Source organism: Heterocephalus glaber, unplaced genomic scaffold (genome assembly GCF_053883595.1).
Source record: "Heterocephalus glaber isolate CG9 unplaced genomic scaffold, H.glaber_assembly_v1.0 deba00001072, whole genome shotgun sequence".
Lineage (NCBI taxonomy): Eukaryota > Metazoa > Chordata > Mammalia > Rodentia > Bathyergidae > Heterocephalus > Heterocephalus glaber.
The window spans coordinates 6,277,274-6,299,772 of NW_028258189.1; the positions used below are offsets into that span (position 1 = coordinate 6,277,274).

At 47.7% G+C, this 22,499-nt stretch overlaps 1 protein-coding gene across 4 annotated transcripts in view; it reads left to right on the forward strand.

Moving 5' to 3' along the window:
• Dhrsx (dehydrogenase/reductase X-linked) overlaps positions 1 to 22,499 on the forward strand; it is a 123,797-nt gene that overhangs the window by 26,383 nt on the left and 74,915 nt on the right. For 3 of the 4 annotated variants that reach the window (XM_004867319.3, XM_087209958.1, XM_087209960.1), the window contains one exon: positions 1,020 to 1,088. The exons of the other annotated variant lie outside the window; for it this stretch is intronic. In XM_004867319.3, the coding sequence (XP_004867376.1) occupies positions 1,020 to 1,088 (69 nt within the window). The remainder of the gene's footprint in view (positions 1 to 1,019; positions 1,089 to 22,499) is intronic. 4 annotated transcript variants of the gene reach the window in all.

Below are 22,499 nucleotides of genomic sequence, written 5' to 3' on the forward strand. Positions count from 1 at the left end.
GGTTCAGTCCATGGTCGGCTGCTCCAGAGCAGGAACATCAGGCAGACGGGTGTGGGGGAGAAAAGATGCTCACATCATGGTGACCGGGAAGCAGAGAGACAGAGAGAGGAAGTGGAGTCCCAATATGTCCTCTATGACCTCACCCCCAATGACCCCACTTGCTTCTTCTGGCTCCAACTCCTCATGGATTCACTGTCGTCCAATAGCACTAGGAGCTGAGAATTGAGTCTTTAAGAGAGCGATCTTGGAAGCATCTCAGATCCGAACTGTAACAGTATATATTTTCCCTTGACCTCCCAGGGATTTGGGGGTTCACCCAGGCCAGATGCATGGCTTCCTGGCCAGATATTGAGGAGTATTCTGGTGTGCAGAAGGCAGGATTTCCACAGCAGGTTTTCCAAATACCTCAGTTTACAGTGAGGACATTCGATGATCTACAGCAGCATCAGACTCTCACCTCTTCCCTCATGCCCCTTTCCGGGGGCATCAGAGAAAACTCAGAAACCCTCATAGTCCAGATTCCCTGGCCTTTACCTGCACACAAAGCATCCCGGCCCCGTGTCTTCCCGAGGCTTCCCGGAAGCAGGTTTGGAGACTGGCCACGCTGTGCAGAAAGGTGTAAAAGTGCCCGCCTGTCTCAGTGGGATCGGCCGACTGTGTCTGCACAGCCACTGTGTCCATGTTCACCGCCCTTGGATCGCAGACTCCTTAGCGAATTCTATTTCTGGTCCAGGCTGCTCAGCTTCCCAAGTGGGAGCTATTCCTGGCTTTCACGTGTGGTGCAAACCTCCAGGTGCCCCGACTTTATTTAAAAGCACCGTGTCCGAGGCATTTGTGCCTTTTACCAGTGTGGGCTGTGGAAAATGCGTCTGAAGAGGCTGGGTCCAGTCCTCCCCGGAAGCTCTTCCCCAGATGACGGCCTGTTGCGAAATCCTCTTCTCCTCCCCACAAAAAGACATTTTTTTTTTAGTTACTTCTGGGTGACCTCACCCTGTTTGTATCTTTTCTTTCCTTTGTAGCTGGAAATAACAAAGACAGAGCTGAAGAAGTGGTGAGCAGAATAAGAGAGGAAATGCTGAATGCTAAAGGTAATGCCTGTCATTCCTGTGTCTCTCTCTCTCTCTAACTTGACGCGACCATTCCAGGTGAGCTTCATCACCGAGGTGCAGAATTTGTCCCTTGGATGTTGAACTTGTACGCTGATGCACATCTGGGAGGTGGATCTCCTGGCTTTTTGCATTTTCTTCTCTTGGGGATTTCTGGTCCCAGGCCAAGAGGCAGCTGTACTTGTACCGTTCAGCAGTGGGAGGCAAGCAGATCGCTGCTAGGTCTCGCCCTCTGGTGAGAGCAGTCTGTCCCGAGCGGCTCAGGAGGTAGATTCCAGCCCTGGCGACCCCGCCAGCTGTGCACATCTGCTCAGTAGCTTTCGACTTCATAGAAATCGAACTGGAATGGGCGTCGGCTGAGATCTGCCAGTGGGGCTCCCTGGAAACTGGATGGTGCCATCTGCCCCTGCTGCATGCGTCTGAGGTGTCGGCGTCCTGTTTGCAGACTCGGCCTCTGGCTGAGGCTTTGGCGACTCGGCTGTCACAGTGAGGCGAGGCTGAGCGTCAGGCGTGGACCCCCATGTGCCTGGCTCTAAGCCATGGCTGGGTCTGCGTGCAGTCCCCCGTCCCGCCACGCTGCTGAGCTGTAGCTGTGAGCCTTCTCCGCACCTCCAGCTGGTGACCTTTGCAACTTGCAGTGGGGTTTATTGGGCTGCAATTGCATCGTAAGCCGAGGGGCATTGGGATGTTGTTTGGAAACAACCTGCATCCCATGGTTCCTGTGTGTGTGCGCGTGCATGTGTGTGTAACATCTGCCCTCTCAGCAGACTGCCGTGGGTAATGTGAGGTGGTGAGTCAGGCTCCGTATGCTGTACATGAAATGCCCACACATTTGCATCGTACAGTTCTGCAGCCTCTCGCTGCCCTCGGCCCCCAGTATTGGCTCTGCTCTCTACTTCCCTGGGATCTGAGTCCTTACGCTGCACACCTGAAGGAAGCCATGCAGCGTTTGTCTTTCTGTGCCTGGCGTATTTCCCTTCACATAATGATAGACCTGTCCACCTGTGTTCTTGCAAATGGCAGGACTTTATTGTTGTTGTTATTTTCTTTTTGCTGTGCTGGGGGTGGAACCCAGGGCCTTGTGCATGCTAAGCAAGCACTCTGCCACGGAGCTGCATCCCAAGCCCTTTTTATTTAGAGTTGGGGTCTCGCTGCATTGTCCAGGCTGGCCTGGAACTTGCAGTCCTCCTGCCTCAGCCTCCCAAATAGCTGGGATTATAGGCGCACTTGGCTGGGACTGCTCCCTCTTTTATGGATGAATAATAGTCCATGGTATAAGTGCAATGTGTTCTGTTTGTCCACTCACCAGTTGATGGGCTCTGAGGTTGTTTCTACTCTTTGGCTATGAGTTATTTTGAAATATGCCGTATCATATATTGTCACTAACTAAGGTCACCGAGCTATGGAGTAGATCTTGAAGTCTTTGCTGTCTGTATGAAACTTGGTACCTTAAATCGACAATACCTGACACCAGGGAATGGACACAGAAATGTCTGCATCATTGGGTACAGCGTGGTTCCTTGTGATGAGAATGCTTCAGCTTTTCCCTTTTAGCAATTTTCGTGCATACAGGATATTGCTACCACTGGTGGCCACCATGTAGTCCAGAAAAATCTCTTCAACTTGTTTCTCTCGTCTACTGAAGATTTTATACCCTTGGATCCAGTAGCTCTCAAATTCCCACTCTCAGTTCCCAGCCCCTCGTAGCCACCATTTTATTCTCAGCTTCTATGAAATCAGCATTTTAGAGGTTCTACCTAGGAGACATCATGCAGTCTTTGTCATTCTGTGCCTGCCTTGTTTCATCCATTCTAACATCCCCACTTGCACCCTCACGATGGCAGAGGGCAGGATGCCTTCCCTTTTCATGGCTGCATAGTATTCCATCAGGAGTATGGGCCATGTTCTCTTTATCCACTCATCAATGCATGAGCATTTATGTTGCTTCCATTCCTTAGCTGTGAATGTGGGATTGCAGATGATGGTTTGACATTCTTTCCATCAGCATATATGGCTCCCTTTTTCCCATGGTCTTTGGTGGATTCATCCATTCATGAGCTCATAGCTGAACGTGCTGTTCAGAGACAGGGACTGGTTACCACTCCCTAACTTCTTTGAGGTCAGCTTTTTAAAATCCACATGTGAGTGAGATCATGCCGTGCCTGTCTTTCTGCACTTCCTGATTTCAGTTCATGGCTTCCAATCCTTCCCACGTTGGCAAGAGGGGCAGGATTCCTTGTCTGTTTTGATGCCCAGTAGTGCTGTAGAATTTGGCTTTGAAGTTGTAAGATGCGACCCTTGCAGAGGGTAGCACCGTGCCTTGGGGTCCCCACATTCTGGTTCAGGGTGCCTCAAAGGGAGTCCGAGGGGGCTCTTCCCACACATCCCTTCTTCTACAGTTCTGCAAATGCTGAACGCCCGCACGGCCCATGAGCTCGTTTCCTAGAGGGATGCTTGCTTTGTGTACTGAGTGTATTTACACTCTAACCTTTTCCCACTCGAGGAAGCAGAGGGCTTGGCTTCCCTCCACGTGCCGGAGCGCCCAGGGCACATCAAGGAAGCGATTTCCTGTGATCCGCTTTCCAAACGTGGCCGCTCACATTTTTTGGTCTCACCCACTAGGCGGGCTGGGGATGTTTTACAAGTTAATTATGCAGATGATTCAGTGGTTTGTCAGCTCACGTTGCATGCTCTACTTAACAGATAAGGAATAGTGCATATTGTAAAAGAGGGAAAGAATGACTCTCTTAGCTGAGGGAGATTCCTGGGTCTTGCATGTGCGACTCTTCCTTTTTGTCTGTGGACTGAGGCCAAAAGGCACAGGCACCATGAGCCCGTCCTGAATGCACACAGCACCCCAGGCCTGCTCTCCTGGAGGATCAGGACCATCTTTAGGTCACCGGCACCACCCCAGCTTGCTGGGTCCCCACAGGAAAGGAACAAACCTGTGTGTGTCCTGAGAGTGGGCCTGGGAACCCTGTCCAAATGCCACGGCGCAGGGTGTCCGGGCAGAGGGGGACCCCGGTCCTCCTGTGCCTCCTTCCAGCCAGAGGCACACACTCCCCAACAGGGTAGCGGAAGGAGTCCTGGGATGAGGACCCAACCCAGGACCAGCAAAGTGAAAAAGGATGCAGGGAAAACATGGTGCAGATAGAAGTGTGTTGTGTGCCTTTGTCCAACATCTCACTACCCAGTGGACGCAGCATAATGTATTCGCGTACAGTCACATAAGCCGCATGCAGATGAACTAATGTGCATGCAGTAAATTTTGTAGACAAAACGTGTGCTTTATATTTTTATGTTCGAATTTCCTGTTTATTTATGGCATATGAATGTTGACAGTACATTGTAGAACAAATATATGAAGTGTATTATAGAATGAAAATATAATCTAAGCCACATTCATTCCATAAAGATACTGTGGGCAGTGCTGCCTGGGTTCATGGACTTCTGAATTGTGGAAGGAATTAGGGTTATCAACCGAGGTACCACTGGATTACAGTCATCATAATTATGTATAACTGTGCAACTTTTGGGTATGATATATAAGTATGTCATGTATTTACAATAAAACATATTTAAGTGCAGTTTATATTATTTTTTCCTACACATCATAAACATAAGCAATATATATCATAAATGACTTATCTTGTATAAATATATGTTATAAATATAATTAATATATTGACAATAAAATGCATATTATAAATGCAATTTATATTATTAAATGCTCGTTTTTTCTACATACTATAAACATGAATATATTTTATGAATACGATTTATCTTATATGTATATGTATTTTGTAAATATAGGTAACATATTTATAACAAAATACACATTATGCAATTTTCATTATTAAATATTTCCTTTTCCACTTAGCCATAAACACATCATGAATTATACATATTGTAAATATATGATTTATCTCATATAAATATGTATATTTTATAAACATAAGTAATGTATTTACAACAAAATACCTACCATAAATGTGACTTATATTATTAAATATTTTTTCTACATACCATGAACACATCATAAGTTGTTCATATTGTACATATTCGATTTATATACACATACTATGCATGTTATAAATACAAATACTCTATGATGCATTGCATATTGCGAATGCAGTTTTCATGTGTTTTATGAGTGCGTGCCTGCAGTATGTAATGATCGCATATTCCTCGTGTGGAGCTGGTGCATGTAGAGCTTCATTCCTTTACATTAAACAACTCCCTTAGGATAGACGGCACATACTGTTGTGCGTAAATAGCATTCAGTGGAACAACACACAAGACGAGATGTGCTGGGGTCTGGACAGTTTGCCTCCTTTGGAACGCTTCCCCATGGTGAGATGCTAAGAAAGGCAGCCAGGTGGGTTCTTTGGGAGATGAACAGGGCTTTGCCATCAGGGAAGGATTAATCCATTTATGCGATGAGAGTTTTAGTGGATTAGCCGGTGAATGGGTTATCTGAAGCCGGGCCTGTTGTGAAAGCCAGTGGGGCAGCCTCGTGCTGTCTCTCTCCCTGGGGCCACCTGGGCCCCTTGGGACCTGTCTGTCGACAGCACTGTCACCAGATTTGGTCTTTGAACCAGAACACAGAGCCAGCAGCATCCCTTTTCTCTGTAAATTACTTAGTCTGCGGCTTGGGGTTGTCAGCCCGAGAAAATCCACTGCAAAGACATATTTCTAATAGTTTCTTCACTTTTGGAGTTTTGAGAGCTCTCTTCCCATAAGCATGTGGACAAAAACAATCCATAGCAGTAACAAAATGTTTTACAAAGAACGCATGTGAATAAACGAGAGGTCACTATCTGTAGAATAAAGATAGAATACAAAGAGGATTTATTCTGCTCTGAGTTCTTGGAGTGGCAGGAAATGACAAACAAAACAAATTAAAATTATGGGATCTCAGGGAATAAAGTACAAATTTAGGAAGTAAGGATAACCAAGAAGTAAGATTGTGCAGAAATAAAACACAAGGTGACAGAATAGAGAAGTGGAAAAACACTACTGATAATAGTTTCCTTAGAAAATGAAATAATGAAAATCCTTTAAATCAGGATTCATTCTTCATTTCACATAGCAACCAAGAGCATATTAGTATGCTATTGAACAAGAAAGAAGAAAGAGTATCTAATAAAGTTACAGTTTTCATTTGGGCAAAAATATTTATTGTGGACTTGAGTGTTTGATTACCTTGCCCCTGGACTAACAGTGTCCCATGAAAAAAAAATAGACTAGTTTCAAATTGATGTGAACAGAGCTAGAGCTCATGGATAAAATATCTTGTCAGAATTCCCAAAGTCAGAAGATCTCCGTATCAAAATATTCTTGTGTATTATTGATTTTCTCTGAATTATTTCAAAGTTATGATGGGTATATTCTCTCCCAGAATAGTCTAGATCAAAAGTCTTCAAACTACAGACCCTTTCATAATCCTACCTTCAAAATGCTTTTGCAAAAACAAAAAAACATGTTTTTGCAAGTAACACTGCCACACACATTCATTTACTTCTTGTCCATGCATGTGGTCCATGTAGCTAAAGAGTTTTTACAAGGATCAAGTGACCCATATACTTTATGAAGCATGTAGCCATTTATCCCAGGTTTCTGGTCCTTGCTTTATAGCATTCATTGTGACTGTGAACATCAGCTCTCTCCTCACTGGGAGACAAAATACCTGACATGTACAGCTTAAGGGAGGAGAGGTTTAATTTGGTTCATGGTTCTGGGGGGTTCAGTCCATGGTCAGCTGCTCCAGTGGTCTCAGAGGGTTCAGTCCATGATCAGCTGCTCCAATGGTCTTGGGGTTTAGTCCATGGTTGGCTGCTCCAATGGTTTCAGAGGGTTCAGTCTGTGGTTGGCTGCTGCAAGGCAGGAGCATCATGGTGGACAGGAGTGGAGGAGGAAAGAAGCTCACATCATGGTGACCAGGAAGCAGAGAGAGAAGGGAGGAGCTGGGACAAGAACTCACCCTTCCAGGTCACAGCCCAGTGACCACCTCCAGCCAGGCCCCACCTCCTACAGCTCATTCACCAGGAGCTCATCCATGATGATCCACTGACGAGCACAGCGCCCCATGATCCAGTCACCTCCCAAAGCCCAGCTCTGGACACAGGAGCCCGTGGGATGACATTTTTCAATCTAAATTATAATGGTAACCACAGTCACCAGTCTCCCTCTGAGTTCCATGCAGTTTTATCCCCAAATTTGCAATTTGCAAAGCAACCTGATGGACCAGTCCTGCTTACTAGCCTAGAAGATGAAGTTCTGTCTCAAAATCGGCCACTTGATAAATTTTCCTGTTACAAAAATTACTTCCAACTCAGCTATGTCTTTATTTACTTGTAGAAGAAAGGACTTTTCTCTCACTAGATGACAGTAAAACATTCAGGATGATCCAGTATCTATGAATGAATCATCTTCTAAAGAAATTAGTTTTGTAGCAGCAGCCATGGGGTTTTCTGCACACCTTGGTCATAAGTTGAAAGGATGATAAAAGGAACTTCCGATCTTCAGGTTGGTTGATTCTACCTGCCCAGCACCTAGACATAAGCATGATCCTGCAGCTAGGGATGCAGTGATTGATTAGTGATGCCTACCGTGGATGTAGTAAGGGAGTAGTGGTCTGTTTGCTCTGCTCTTCTCATGCTTTTTGGTTTTCTCCTAAACCATAAAAATTCATCACAGTTTTAAAATAGCATCAGTAGTCACCAACCCTCACCACAACCCCACTGGCAGGTTCACAGATGTATGTGCAAGGCTATGAGGACTTTAAGTGTGTATTTTTTTTTTTTAAAAAACTGCAATCCTGCCCGTATAGAATGTATAATCTAGCTGGAAAGGCATAGCAATCAAATAACAGCCCACTGATCTGACTGAGGAAAATTATGTGGCTACTCCAGAGAAATGTTACATGAAATGCTCTAAGTGGCTGTTGTAAAAGATACAGTTCCTTCCCTACCTCTTCAGGATTCCATGTCCTTTGGTTTTCCTCCCACTAACTGTTTTCCACAACTTTTTTTGGCAGTCACACGGATTGAACCCAGGATCTCTGCTCTGAGCTGCATCCCCAGCCTTTAAAAAAATTTTGTTATTTTTAAAATAACTTTATTATCAAACACACACACATAAAATTAAAACCATTCAAAGAAGAACAATCCAAGGGGAAAAAAACGACACTAATATTCAAATACAGTAGAACTCCACCAAAACAAAACTGAAAAGCACCTAAACGTTTTTCCATATAACTTTAAAAAGCATCTCACCCACCAACAAGACACCAGAGGATGTGATTTGTTTCAGAAAGATCCCCCAAACCAACGCTGAACAAGTAACGATCTGGAAAAAAACTCCAGTTAGCTAGCAGACTCCAACTAAGCCAAGCTTCTCCCTAATTTAGATTTAGATACAGTCACATGACACGCGATGGAAACACAATCCGAGAAATATGTTATTAGGCCATTTCATCCCTGTGTGTATCCTTATTTACACTCTCAGTTTCTCACAAGAGAAACTATTCGGTATTTACACATGTGTGTCCTGTTTATTTCACTTAAGAGGATGGCCTCCATGTGCATCCACGTAGCTGCAAATGTCTCTAGTTTCTCGTTCTTTATGGCTGAGTAGTACTCGGTTTTATAAAAGAAATTATTTTGACTGAAAAGTTTTTTCTTCAGATACAGTCTCACCAAGTTGCTCAGTTGTCCAAACTGAATATGCGCTTGGAGTGCTCCTGCCTCAGCCTCTCAGAGCGCTGGGATGACAGGTGTGCACCACCACACCCAGCTGACTGGCACACCCTTGTGCGTGCCTCTCTTTCTTGACCATCCCTGTGTGTCCTGCTTTCCCTCACCAGTGAGGTGTCCCTGCGCCTCACACCCTGCACCTCTCCTGGGACCTTGGGTCTCAGCCAGTGGTCCCGGTTGACACTGATGTTTGCTCCACAAAACTCCACCCTCGGGGCCTTCTCTCTCTTCCCAGCATGCCCAAGACTGAAGGCAGCATCTTCCTGTTTGGATGCATGGTGCTAGCATCCTAGCCCAGGCAGTGCAACTTTAGACCTTGTTCTCCACCTCCCCCTCCTTCTTCCTGTCCAGTGACTGAGAACTCTGCCTACCACCTACCCATGTTCCTCATTCATGATCAGCGACATTTCCCCTGTCAGCTCATACCCGTCCCTGGCCTGGAGCCGTCCACTGCTTCCCTGGTGACTGCCATGCTTGCTTGGGGCCTTGGTGGGCTCCGCCTTCCAGTCAGAGGCCCTGGCCTTCCTGCTTCAGCCTGTGTGGGCAGAGTGCCCTTTTGTGTCCCTGCCCCTTGTCAGCGCTGACTCCCGACTCGTGCTTCCGGTCCTCCTCCTCCTGCTCAGCTGGCCCTCCAAACCCTGTCTCCCAGACTTCTCAGTTTGCACAGCAGGCTTCTGGGGAGCCATGCTGAGCTGAGGAGCCTCACTTCCTTTCTCTCCCAGGCCCCATCTGTCTCTTCTTTTCTCTGGCCTCGCGCACTGGACCGCTGGATGTCCTGACTTCTCGAGCCCCATGGTGGATTCTGGCGCGTCCTTCCGGGCATACAAATACTGGCCAAGAGAGTACAGTTTCAGGGCGCATCTGGTCCACTGCGGGCTCCTAGTGAGTGACAGCTGCTATGACAAGTTGGGTGTGGATGATAGTGATGGTGATGATGATGATGATGGTCATCGTTGTAGGGAACAGGGAAAGGGGACATTACCAGAACACTTGCGCTGAACCCTGGTCTCCTGTGAGCCACGACAGCACATGGCAAATTAAAGAATTAAGACGGGAACGAGACTTAGAGAAGATGCTGAGCTTTGGGCCTGATCAGTGCTGCTCTGGGCAACAAAGACGAAGGCCCCCTGAGCTTGCCACCTCTTTATTCGGTTCATCGGGAGTAATAGATGACTCAGAGAGTGACGATAATCCTAGGACGGTGAGGACCTTATGCTGATGAAGATCCTAGGTCAATGAGGAACTTATGCTGATTAGGAATTTGTCCCTGCCAGGTAGAGCCTTTCTATTAGTCCTCTGTTCTCAAGGGACCAGGGTGTCTTCAGCTGATGTAATCTTGCCCCTGAGCATCGCAGCATCACGGGACCATTGAGCTTTTAGCTGTGACCTGAGGCAAAAGCAGACTTGTGTCTCAGCATGCCTTAGCCAGCCTGTAGGCAGGAGAACTCGACCTGATCATAATTTAATTGTGAAGTGATTTTCTCCAAAAAGTTATGTAGAATGGCTCCGAACAGGTGGTAGTGATGATATGATGATTCTGGTGGTGGTGATGATGATGATGATGATGATGATGATGATGATGATGATGATGATGATGATGATGATGATGATGGTGATGATGATGGTGAAGATGATGGTGACAGAGAGACAGTGGTAGGCATGATGAAGGTGGTCGCTGCTCTCCCGTTCATCACAGGGATTGGTGACATCACAGACTCTCAGAGGAGATACCCGGAGTCTCCCTGGAGGGTGCCCTCGCTCCCTGCTGACACACCCTGTCACATTTGTCTTCTAAATACGATTTTTCCACCACGGCACAAGGAAGCCTTATTAATTCTCTGGCTTTGCTGCCACCTGTGTTGAGATCATATTTAATTTAAGATAATTGTCAGACTGGATGTCTCGAGAAGCCAATCACCGCTGCCTGTGAGACCTTGGGTGCAATATTTCTTTTCCTTTTTACTCTTTTGCCTTGAGCTGCAGTTCGATGACATTCGCTGAGACCCGGAGCACAGTCTTCTTCCCTGATTTCAGCAGAAATGATTTAATTCATGCTCATATTCCATGCATGGTTCGCCCCGTCACTGGGTCAGGACATTTGCAGGAGGAAACACGATCCCGTGTTATGGCTCTGCAGCCTTGCGTAGGCATGGAGCCTTCATCATACACGTTCTTGGTCCTCTAGGCAGATGATTTGTGTTGATTAAACCAGCCTCTTGGGGACAGTGTAAAAGAAGAACTTGCATAAGCCCTGTGCATCTTTCTTATATTAGTATTGCAGTCATTAGTATTGCCTCCCTGTTCTTGCTGTAGCTGAATTTGCACAATGAAACAGGCTAATTCTCAAAGCTCTCTCTCTGCATAATCACTGGTATCATGGACAGCTTTGGCACACAGACATAGAGACAGCAAGTCCTAGCCTAAAATAAAAAAAAAAAACAGGTTAGAGAATTGATTTTCTTTTCATCCTGTCGACAGCTCAAATGTTGTAAAGGGATGCAAGGGGGAAAGTGTGATCCCCCTCTCTGGAAATTACCCAAATCTGAATTATATGGACTCTACTAAGCAAATAGCTCCAAGCAGACCTCCCCTGCCACCACCCATGGAAGTGTTCCCTAGGGCCTTCCGAATTACCACGTGGAGGGAATCAGTAACAAACAGACACCCCCTGGGTAATTCATCACGCTCACCCCGTCACTTCCAGATCCCTTGATCCCTTTGCTGTCTCTGGCCTCTCATTCTGCAGTGCAGGATCTTGCTTCCCTGTGATAGCTGCATCCCTGCCCTTCTTCCTCTCCTCCTTCCTTCCACCGGGCCAGCCAGGACTTTGCTAGAGGGAGCCCTCAGCCCGGCGCTGTTCCCCACGGGCTGCATGCAGCATTTCTGAATATTTTAATGACTGCAGATGTATCCAGCGAGGCCCAGTGCACTTCTGCCGGTGTTGCTATGTGAAGCTCACGGTTTGGATGATAACATCAGCAAGACTCAGGGTCACATCAGGCCAGTTGGGCATGGGAAGACTCTTCCCCCAGGCAGCTCTGAGCTTTGAAAAGCATCACCTTCTATTTTGGCCTGCAGTTGTTTTGTTAAATAAAAGAACCGGGGTGGGAATAACTTAGGACCTGTCGCTCACCAGATTCTGGTGAACTGGGAAAAACACCTTTGGGCCTGACCAGCTACCCAAACATTGGGGTTCTCCTGTGGTGATTCTTTTCACTTATTCTTTTTTTCATCCTGTATTTGATTACATGACAGCTACTATTGTACGCCGTTTAGAAAATCCGTCAGAAGGGTATTTCTAGTTGCCTGCTTACACATCTGTCTTACAGGAATTTAGAGCAAAAGTCGATATTTAGAGTTCTGCTACCAATCAGATTTGATTGTTAGGTAAATATTGGGATGCTAGCTTACCTGTCGTGTTTGGACAAGGCCTTTGATGAAAGCTTTGGGATTTCAAAACTTGCTATCTTGATGTGGCCTGGCTCTGTGCTTGTATTCACCTGGGACCCATTGGTTTTCCTTCGACAGCCAGTTCAGAATTTTAGGTTTTCACCCACTCACCTAACAACCTGAGTGCTGCAGGCCTCTGCCAACATCTGACCTGCTGCTCCACCAGCTGCAGAACCTCTGTTTTTGTTGAGCTGTGTCTGCAACAGAAATGGTTAACGCTGTGATAAATTTCCTTACTGAGCATGGCTTGCTTCAAGTAGGTTACAGCCACCTCAGCATGAAACCACGTGGGACAGTTTCTGGGTTAACACACTTCAGCGTTCAAGCGGCCCACACCATGAGCCCCTGCAAGGCTGCCCTATGCTGTTGCTGAGATCCTTATGTTATTTAGTAGACTTGGCTTTGTGAATCAAGCTATCTGACGTTCTCCCCAAGCACTCTCTTGTCTTTAACGGTATGCATTTCTAGACTCTCAAGTCAAGTAGACATGGGGTTGAGATAAGCACATACCTGTGTGTCTTTCTCACAGCCTGTTGGATGCAAGATACAAGCATCCAGGGCAGTGGAGCATGTGTAGTGTGGGCTACAATGCCATACTCGCAGGCAGAGTTCATGTACTTTGTCATAAACCCTTAGGCATGAAGGTGGTGTCCCCAGGAGGAAGACTTGTGGGATGAATTATCTGACATACACAGCTTAAAGGAGAAGAGGCTTCTTTGGGCTCATCGTTTCAGAGCAGTCAGTCCATGGTCAGCTGCTCCAGTGGTCTCAGGGGGTTCAGTCCATGGTCGGCTGCTCCACTGGTCTCAGAGGATTCAGTCCATGGTTGGCTGCTCCAGTGGTCTCAGGGGGTTCAGTCCATGGTCGGCTGCTCCACTGGTCTCGGGGTTCAGTCTATGGTCGGCTGCCCCAAGGCAGGAACATCATGGCACAGAGGTGTGGTGAAGAAAGATGCTCACATCATGGTGGCCAGGAAGCAAAAAAGGTTGAAAAAAGCCAGAGAGAGGAAAGGGCTGGGTAGAAGAATACACCTTTCCTGGTTGTGTCCCCAAGGACCTACTTCCTGCAAGCTGTCCCTGCCACCTAATAGCCCATTTTGGCTAAGGAAGTTAAGAGTGGGGTAATCCACCAAGAGATGATCCAGTCATCTTCACGAAACCCCGCCTCTGAACATATGAGACTTTTAGGGCACAAGAGGGAGGAGAAGGAAAAGGAGAGGAGGAGGTAGGGAGAGGGAGAGGGAGTGCCCATGGCCATGCCCTCTGTGACTGACTTCCTCCAGTTACAGCCCTCACCCTAACTTTCTGCTGCTTCCCAATAGGCTACCGTGTCATAAATCCACCAATGGATTTGTCCACTTGGTGAAGTTCATGGTCCCATAACTAGGTCACCTGTCTTGATCCCACTTCTTCATGCAGGAGTCTTTGGGGATCCTTTCTATTGAAAACACAGCAAGCCTGTGCGACTGGCTGTGACCTTTCTGTCCAGGACTCAGCTGGATTTTGTTCAAGGAGGTAACCAGAGGTGGCAGATTGGGGACCCTTTTATAGCAGAGGATGAGGACCGACCAGGATAGCCGTGAGGGAATAGAAACTGCATGGCCTACATAATCTCTGTGTGTGTGTGTGTGTGTGTGTGTGCGTGCGTGTGTGTGCATGTGTGTGTGTGTGCGTGTGTGTGTAGCACTAGGAATTAAACCCAGAGTCTCACACTAGGAGCATGTCCTACCCCTGAGCTACATCCCTAGCCCCTTTGATTTTTGTTTAACACACCTCCCTTAGTTGCCCAGGCTGGCCTCAGACTTGCAATCTCCCTGACTCAGCCTTCCATTGTAACACACTTTTGTGGAGCAATGAAGATGAAGAACTGCTTTGCCCCGTTGCCAAGGCCATTTCTGTAAAGGGAGCAGGAAAACCTGGGCGTGGACGCTGTCCAGGGCCGCAGTCAGACCGCAGCCGTCCTGCTCTTTGACAGCGGTGATGAAGCAAAGGTCGCTGGGGTCCGTGTCTACCTTGCTTCGGGTCAGGGCTGATGCTGGGGAGGTGCGGACGTCCAGGCTGAAGGTCATCGATGGGCAGCTCCTCCTGGTCCAGGTGCTCCTCGCCATCAAGCCTGGGGTGATGGACCTGGACTTTCTGGGTCCCAGGACCCAGCGAGTAGCTGACTTTCTAGTCCATTTCCGTCCGTGTGTGTTTCTCTAACCCTGCCCAGTCTTCCTCTTGGTCTACATCCATTCGAATGATCCCAACCGTGATTCTCAGTCGACTCTCACCGATGGATGGCTTTGGGCTTTGATCTCACTGGATTCCTCTTTCAAGCTCGATTCTTCACTTGCTGGTCACCTTTCCCCTCTCTCTGTGTGGTTCGTAGGAGGCAGTTTGGTGTCCCCTCAGATCAGCTGACTGAATACCCTGCCTTTGCGCCCTCTCCCCGTCCAGGCCCCGAAATCAAGAGGGACAGCAGCAGCCGACGGTGGATTTGGATCCGTGCACAATACAGTCAATCGCTGACTCACAAAGAGCTCCATTCTGGGAGAATGTTCAGAAGTAGAATTCGTTCAGAAGTCCAACATCGTGAATAACAACATCCCTCCTGAATACACCATAAAATTTATAGCATTCTTTAAAGACCTACACAAATCTGTTTCTGGAGGCAGGGCAGTAAAACAACTCATTTCTGGGGATGGACTAAGAAGCTCCCTCCTTAATTTCTAAAGCATTTCATCATCTTACACACCTTTGACCCAAATATGCAATGTAAAGCAGAAAAATACCACATGCGAGGTCAGCTCGTATCTGTGAAAGTCCCCAACTGTACTAAGTTTGGGACTTGCTGTGGTTGTAATGACAAGAAAAGCATGTCTGCTTAGCAAGTTTAGGTGTCTCAGTTGTATTCTAAAGTGAAAAGACTCGCGATTTATAATAATAGATTTCCCACCTTTAAATATAGCGCTGTCAATTATGCAAACCCAAATAGAAACCGCACCACTCCATAGCCTGGGGTTTGGAAAGATGGTCGGAATGGCACAGTTGTGACGTCCCTGTAAAGAAACCAACCCTGGGAAAGTTGTTGGATGTCAACTCAAATGCTTGGAATGTTCCCAAAGGCAGGAAAGCATGGGCAATCACTGACTGCATTTTTTCTAGCAGTTAAAAAGCAAAAGCTCACCACCATCAGGTGGCCTCCTGTGTCATTTCATAGTCAAGGAAACGACGTCCCCTGGGGAGGCTGAAAAGTGATTCTTGTACTATGAACGTGGGTGGTAGGTGCGGATGATGTGTTTGGTGATAAAATGCTATAGAAATTAAGATGGACCTTCTTAATCTGTCCCCAGAAATCAGTCATTCTCCTCTGTTTACAGAAACGTGCATTTGTGTATGTCTTTAAAGGATGCAATAAGTTTCATGGTGTATTGGGGAGGGATTCTGTCGTTACTTGGCTTGGTGAGGAATCTGAGGTTGTGCGTTATGCGTGTTTGAATGTTTGCATCACAGCAAAGCACAGCCGTGTACTGTTTAATGACAGGAAGGCCTTTTTTCAGGAAAAGGACTATTTGATAATTCTGTTTTTGTGTGAATATCTTAGAGCACATATGTGCAAACTAAGACAGCTCTTCTGATGAGGCGATACAACCTTGTGGAACCCCCATCACATATGCTGTGGGTTATTTTCTAAAGCATCCTTAGCCAGGTGCATGATCATATTCAGCTAATTCATAGCACATGCTAGTCTTGAATAAAAAATAAACGGGAAAAATCTGTCAAAGAAATTCTGGGTGGTGGAACAGCCTGTGAGTCCTTGATGTGTATTAAATCATGATTGGAGATTGCCAAAAACAGTTATGTTTAAAATACTCCTTTGATACGTCAAGAAGAGGGGCAGGGGATGTAGCTCAGTGGCGCTGTATCTGCCTGGTAAATGCAAGGTCCTGAGTTCGATCCCCGTACCAGGAAAAAAACCCCACATATCCATTAAGAAGAAAGCCACTGTATTTTAGGGGTACACTGAAAGGAAAAAAAATTTGTTCTAAGAAACTCACTGAAGAGCTGACTTTGAAATTTCCCCAGCTTGGAAAAGGGTGCTTCACCTGTCATCTTTGCAAGCATCCTAATCTACACTCACTGTCTACTGCTGCATGAGAAATCATCCTGCTCTCAGGGAATTAGAACAACACACATTCATGGTCTCTCATTTTCTAGGGGTCAAAAGAGGAGTCAGTCAGGTGAGCTGTGTCCTAGGCCCAGGGCCTCAGGAGAGTGAGTTTTTGGCACGGGTGGTGCCCTCTTCTCAGGCCCTGGGGCCTTCTTGCAGGCTTATTTACGTAGTTGTTGGTGAAATCCAGGCTATTTCTATATTCAGAGCGAGGCGGGGCTTTTGGAGAGGGATTGGATCGTGAGAGGGCTATAATATCCATGAAATGATCCATAAGTTTGTAGCTGATTTGCTACTAGGCAGTGGGGCTGGGTCACGGGTGGTGTGGCCTGATGGGGTTCATCTCCCTCCTTCCTCCCTCTCTCTGCTTCCTGGCCACCATGATGTGAGTATCTTTCCTCCCCCATGCCCCTCCACTGTGATGTTTCTGCCTTGGAGCAGCCGACCATGGACTGAACCCCCTGAGACCACTGGAGCAGCCGACCATGGACTGAACTTCTATAAAACATGAGCCACGTTAAGCCTCTCCACCTCTAAATTATGGGTGTCAGGTGCTGTGTCCCAGCCACGGGAAAGCTAATGGAACCTCCTTCTGTGGGTTACTTCAGGGTCTCTGTTAGCCCCACTGTTTCCTGAAACTCTGCCAGCATCCTGGTCCGGGGTACAGGGTGGGTTCTCTGATCCTCTTGATGTCACCCTCTGATATGTCATCATGTTTCCATCCACTCCTTGGCGTCTTCTGACACCTCTCTTGACAATGAAGTCTTGAATCGAGTGTCCCCCATCACTGGTATACAGTGTGGATCGATGACTGAATGAATTCCTCTCCCTGCAAAACACCCATGAAAACCTTCTACCATTTCCACTGCCTGCTGACCCCTCTGCGTGTCCAGTCAGTGACCCACGTAGGTCCTGGGTGAGGACAGATCTCGGGCCCATCATATTTAGAAACCACCTCTTTGGGGCTCCAATGTGCAGGGTCTTTGTTCTCCTTAACATGAAAGAATTTCAAGTATACAAGTGTACAAGCTATGATCAAAATATACACTGAATGTTTAAGTAAAATCTATTATAATAAAAGACATTTTCCCATTATTTACCATCAAAGCAAACCACCCCAAACACACACACTTCATACACATTAATCCCACCGTCCTGGCCGCGTCCTGCAGCAGCTCTGGAGTCCTCTTTCCTGAGGTCTTCACTGGGTGAGGTCACAAACACGGTGACTGCTCTGCCGGGCGCCGTTTAGCGGAAAGGCAGCTCGGAAACACACGAGGCTGTGTCCTCCTCCACCCGAGTCACCACATCTGGCACCGTGTGACTCCCAGCTCCTCCCCAAGGTCAGGATGACTGGGAAAGGTCACCGTTTGGAGTCCACTCGGGACATCGAGGCAGCTGGGATGGTGCAGCTAAAGACCCTGCAGCTTATAGATGGGATTGCTTCTGTATAATCAGAGGTGGGCTTCGTAGTTGTCCACACAGATGTCCACGTCCTAATGTGTGAAACCATGAACATATTTGGTGATGTGGTCAACAGTGATGAATGTTGCTCATCAGCTGACCTCATGGTGGAGGGATTATCTGAGGTTGTCACCTGGCCCCATTGTCTTTCCGAGGCTCCTTCTTAGGAGAAGGCGGGAGAGAAAAGCCATAGTTAGATGAGATCCTGGAAGATACAGATAGGAGATTCACTCTTCCTTTGAGGGTGGGATAAGAAGACATGGGCCAACCAATGGAGGTGACCTTAAAAGCTTGCGAGTCCCTGCTGTGGATCCCCATCTGGAGGCGGGAGAAGAAACCACGCCTCTTGTCACCTTGGCTGTAGCCCAGTGAGATGCCTTAGGCTGTGGCTTTTCACAGCTGTACCAGAACACGGCCCGGGAACAATGAGATACTCATACATCTTCTCTAGAGACATTTTCTTCTGCACCATCAGTGCCAGATTCATGTTTAACAGAACACACAAATTCCATCCTTCCACATGCCTGTTGGACATGTGTTGGGAGGAAATCCATGCAGGATTTCAACCCACTGTGAATGAAAAAGACCTTGGGTCTTTTGGCTTTTGTTTCCGGCATGCTGGCTGCCTGTGGTGACAGTATATTCAGTCAAGCAATTTCCCACATCATCGCTCTAATAACTTTTATTCTGCAGACAGCTCTCTGTATCCATTAGTGTTGCAATTACAGATGAGCTTGGGTTGATTAAGGAATCGTTTTGGATGCAACCATACATCATTTTTATTCCACCAGTTTTCTTTCGGCCAAACAGCCATTCTCCTCTGCGTGTATCCTGAATTGGCTTTGGACTCCTGCAGACCCAGGACTCACTCCAGGGCTCTCCTCGAGAGATGAACGTGGAAGGTCAAAGCCAGTTGTCATAAAAAAGTCTCTAGCCTCAGCCCCCGGGTCACTGATTTTATTCACGGAAATAAATTTCGAGGGAATGGGAAGGTTCTTCATGATGGAATTCCACTGGCACAAATAATCCCTGACCTATGTCAGGTGATTGCCACGCCCCTTGGTTGTTTTCCCAGGGTCATACCCCGTAACGGGCTCAGCGTAACTAGCTGTGCACTCATTGGTTGGGTAGGACTAATTACTCACCGGCACTCTACAGAGTGCGCGTCCTGGGTGTAATTAGGAAGGACAGGGCTTCCACAGGCAGATGGGATGCTGTGGGGAGGAAGAATTAATAGCTTAGGTGGTACAACGTTGCATGCAGTTCTGAGATATTTTCCACCCTTTCTTTTCTTGTGTGCATGTGCAGTGCCCGGTCTGTTGATTTTATCTTCTTCATGCGTAATAATTGTACCTATTCATGGGGTCCAATAAGTTTCCCCACGTATATAGATTGTATAATGGTCATTAGCGTACTCAAGAGCCCTCAGTCTTTATCATTTCCTCTTGCTGGGAAGATTCAAAATGGTCCCTTCTAGCTGTTTGAAATATACTCATTATTAACAGCTACAGGTTTGCTACTTGCATTAGGGCTTTGGAATCTGCACCCTCTACCTGTAACTTTGTATCTCTCTCTTTGTTACTTTGTATCTCTTTGTAACTTTGTATCTCTCTTTGTAACTTTGCATCTCTCTTTGTAACTTTGTATCTCTCTCTTTGTAACTTTGTATCTTTGTAGCTGTTGCACTGTCCTCGCTCTTCCTCCTACATGTAGTCTTGGGCAGCCACCACTGTTTTGGCAACTTTTGGAGATCAGTGTTTTTATATCTGGGTTGGGAAATAGTTGGTCCCCACGGCCTTTGGCTCATGGGAAGCCCAAAAGTGATTGAAGTTGAAGCTTCACCTTGGATTATCTTCGTAGGTCTCTGAGGCAAGACAGCCACCCGCAGAAATGATCCTAAAACCCCAGGGTCAGAGAGGGACCCACGGCAGGGATTCAGGGTAAAGACCATGCTAGCTTTTACTTTCCTCCTGAATTTGGATCTAAGGGCTCCACCCCTAATACCTCCTCCTCTCTGGCTCCAACAGCACACATTAATTTGAGCTGGGGAGGCTGAGACTGAGGTGTCAGGCTAGGCTTTCTCCATAGGCTCCTGGGGAGACCCTGCTGCCTCTGCCTCCTCCTGGGGTTCCAGGCAGCCTTGGGCCGCGGGCCCCATCAGCCCCATCTCTGCCTCTGTTATCATTTGGGCTTTCCCTCTGTGTGTCTGTGTCCACAATTTCCTGTCCCTGTAGGAACAGATGCCATTTGATCACGGGCCTACTGTAGTCCAAGAGGACATCATTTCACCCAGTCACACCTGCCAGGACCCTGTCTCCAAGCAGGGTCTGATCCAGAGCTTCCCGGGGGCCATGCTGCTTCTGGTTGGTCACCATCCCATCCGGGTCCTGGGTTCGAGTTGGGGGTGTGTGTCAGATTTCCAGGCCTCTGTTCCGTCATTCAGAGCTGTTCTCGCTGGCTTCTGTTTTAACCAGATTTCTGTCACTGTAACAAACACCTGAGGTAGTCAGCATGGGGTAGTAATTTGGTCTCACAGCTTTGTAGATTCCATTCCATTCTCCAGTGGTCTTGATGTTTTCAGGGAGCTGGGCAGGAGACAGAGAGGGAGGGATGGGAGAAGGAGGAGCATTCTGGACTCAATACCCTCAATATCCTTTCAAGGACACCCCAGTGACCTACAGACACCCCCCCCCCCCCGCCCTGGGATCAACCCTTCAACACATGCTTGTTTGAGGGACACTTAAGATGCAAAGGCAACACCTTCTGTAGAAAGCTATCTTGTCATCCTTCTCAGGTAATGAACAGCAGCCTTCTGGAAGATGCTGATTTCCTTTCCTCTGACTTTCTGAGATCCCCCTTTTGAACTTGAGCTCATGAGAATAGTGCGCATACACACACACACACGCATACACACACATACACACATACACACACACCTCTTCCCTCTCAGTGCCTCGGAAACGCACTGCAGTCAGCTCCTCTTCCCTGGAGCATTTGGACCCTGGTAGGAGAGTGCTCCCGTGTCACTCAAATCCATCTTTCTTCCTGAATTCCATCCACCTGGGCAGGAGGAGGAGGGAATTCATTCGGGAGAATTGCCGTTGTCATTTGTGTTTGGGTGAAAGAAAATACTCTGGCAGCAGTGGCAGCTGATGGGCCAGTTAGTTAATGTCACAGGGGGCTGAGTGTGGGTCCCACCACACCCTGGGCTTTCTCCACATTGGCGGAGCTCAGATGGAAGAAGCAGAGCCATGGCAATGCACAGTGGAGAGTTCTCCCTGAATCTCAGATGAATACTGAAGGCACAGTGTGTCCAGCTGAACATAAGCAACTAGAGAGACAGAGAGAGAGACAGAGAGAGAGAGAGAGAGAGACCAACACCAACTGCTAACCTTTTCTACCGCACAGACTGATTTATTTATTTTCAGTGGAGGCCCCAATACCCAGGGAACACATCCCAGAATCACAGCATGCCCCAGACGCTTGATTGAGCTGGTTCTTGACAGTGAGTTAATTTTTCTGTGCACAGTAATTATTCACCTGACGTCGCAAAGCTTAGTGCTTAGTGAACCCACCTGGCTGCCCCTGCCTTCGGCACTGCGTGGGTCTCCTTGGACGTCAGCCCTGCCTCACTGGCGGGGGTCACGGCGTCTTCTTCGGTGATGGCAGATGTTGGGATTCAGAACAGCTGTTGTCTGAAGAGCACAGATTCCCTGGTGGGGAGGGCGGCTGGGGAGTCTTCGTGTGGGCCACTCGAGTGAGTGGAGGTGAAGCTGAGTGTATGTCGAGGTCAGGTTTGTCTCCACTCTCCACACAGCACTTCCTGAACTGCTTGGCTTCAGATACCAGAGAAATTCTCTGTCATGATGCCACTGACATCATCTGCATCCCCTCAGGCTTCCACCTTCCCCTCTGGGATGCCACTAGCACACAGGGTCTTAGGGAAGTGATTAGCTTTAGAAGGGGTCCTGAGGGTGGAGCTGCACGGATGGGATCCGCGTCCTCCTCACAGACCCCAGAGAGCCCCCGCCTTCCACCAGGTGAGGACACAGTGAAGGCGCCACCTGGGACCCGGGAAGCAGCCTCACCAGACACGGGCTCTGCCACGCCTGGACCTCGGACCTCAGCCCTCAGGACTGGGCACCAAGCCCTGCTGTCTGTCAGCCGCCCGGGCTGTGGGATTGCATATGGCGGCCCCGATGGACTGAGACAGAGACAGACCGGTGCAGTGGACCTCAGCCCTCAGGACCGGGGCCATGGAATTCTGATGCAAATGACATTCTTCAAAATTGCACTTCGTTTATTCCTTTTGTTCCCCCTTTCCCAAACACAGGCTGAAATCGCAGTGTTCTGCCTACAGTTTTAACTCAGGCTTTGCTCAGGTGCAGACAGGATCCAGTTTGGTAAATGTGCCTCACTGTTTAGTAGGGGAATGTTGGTTGGGCTGGTGTTTCAACCACAGAGGCAGGTGGGGAGTAGGTTACAGAAAGCTGACAGAGGGTGCGGTGGGTTTTCCCTTAGGGAAGGGAAATTATAGTCCATAAACTGGGCTTTTGTGGAGCATTAGTTT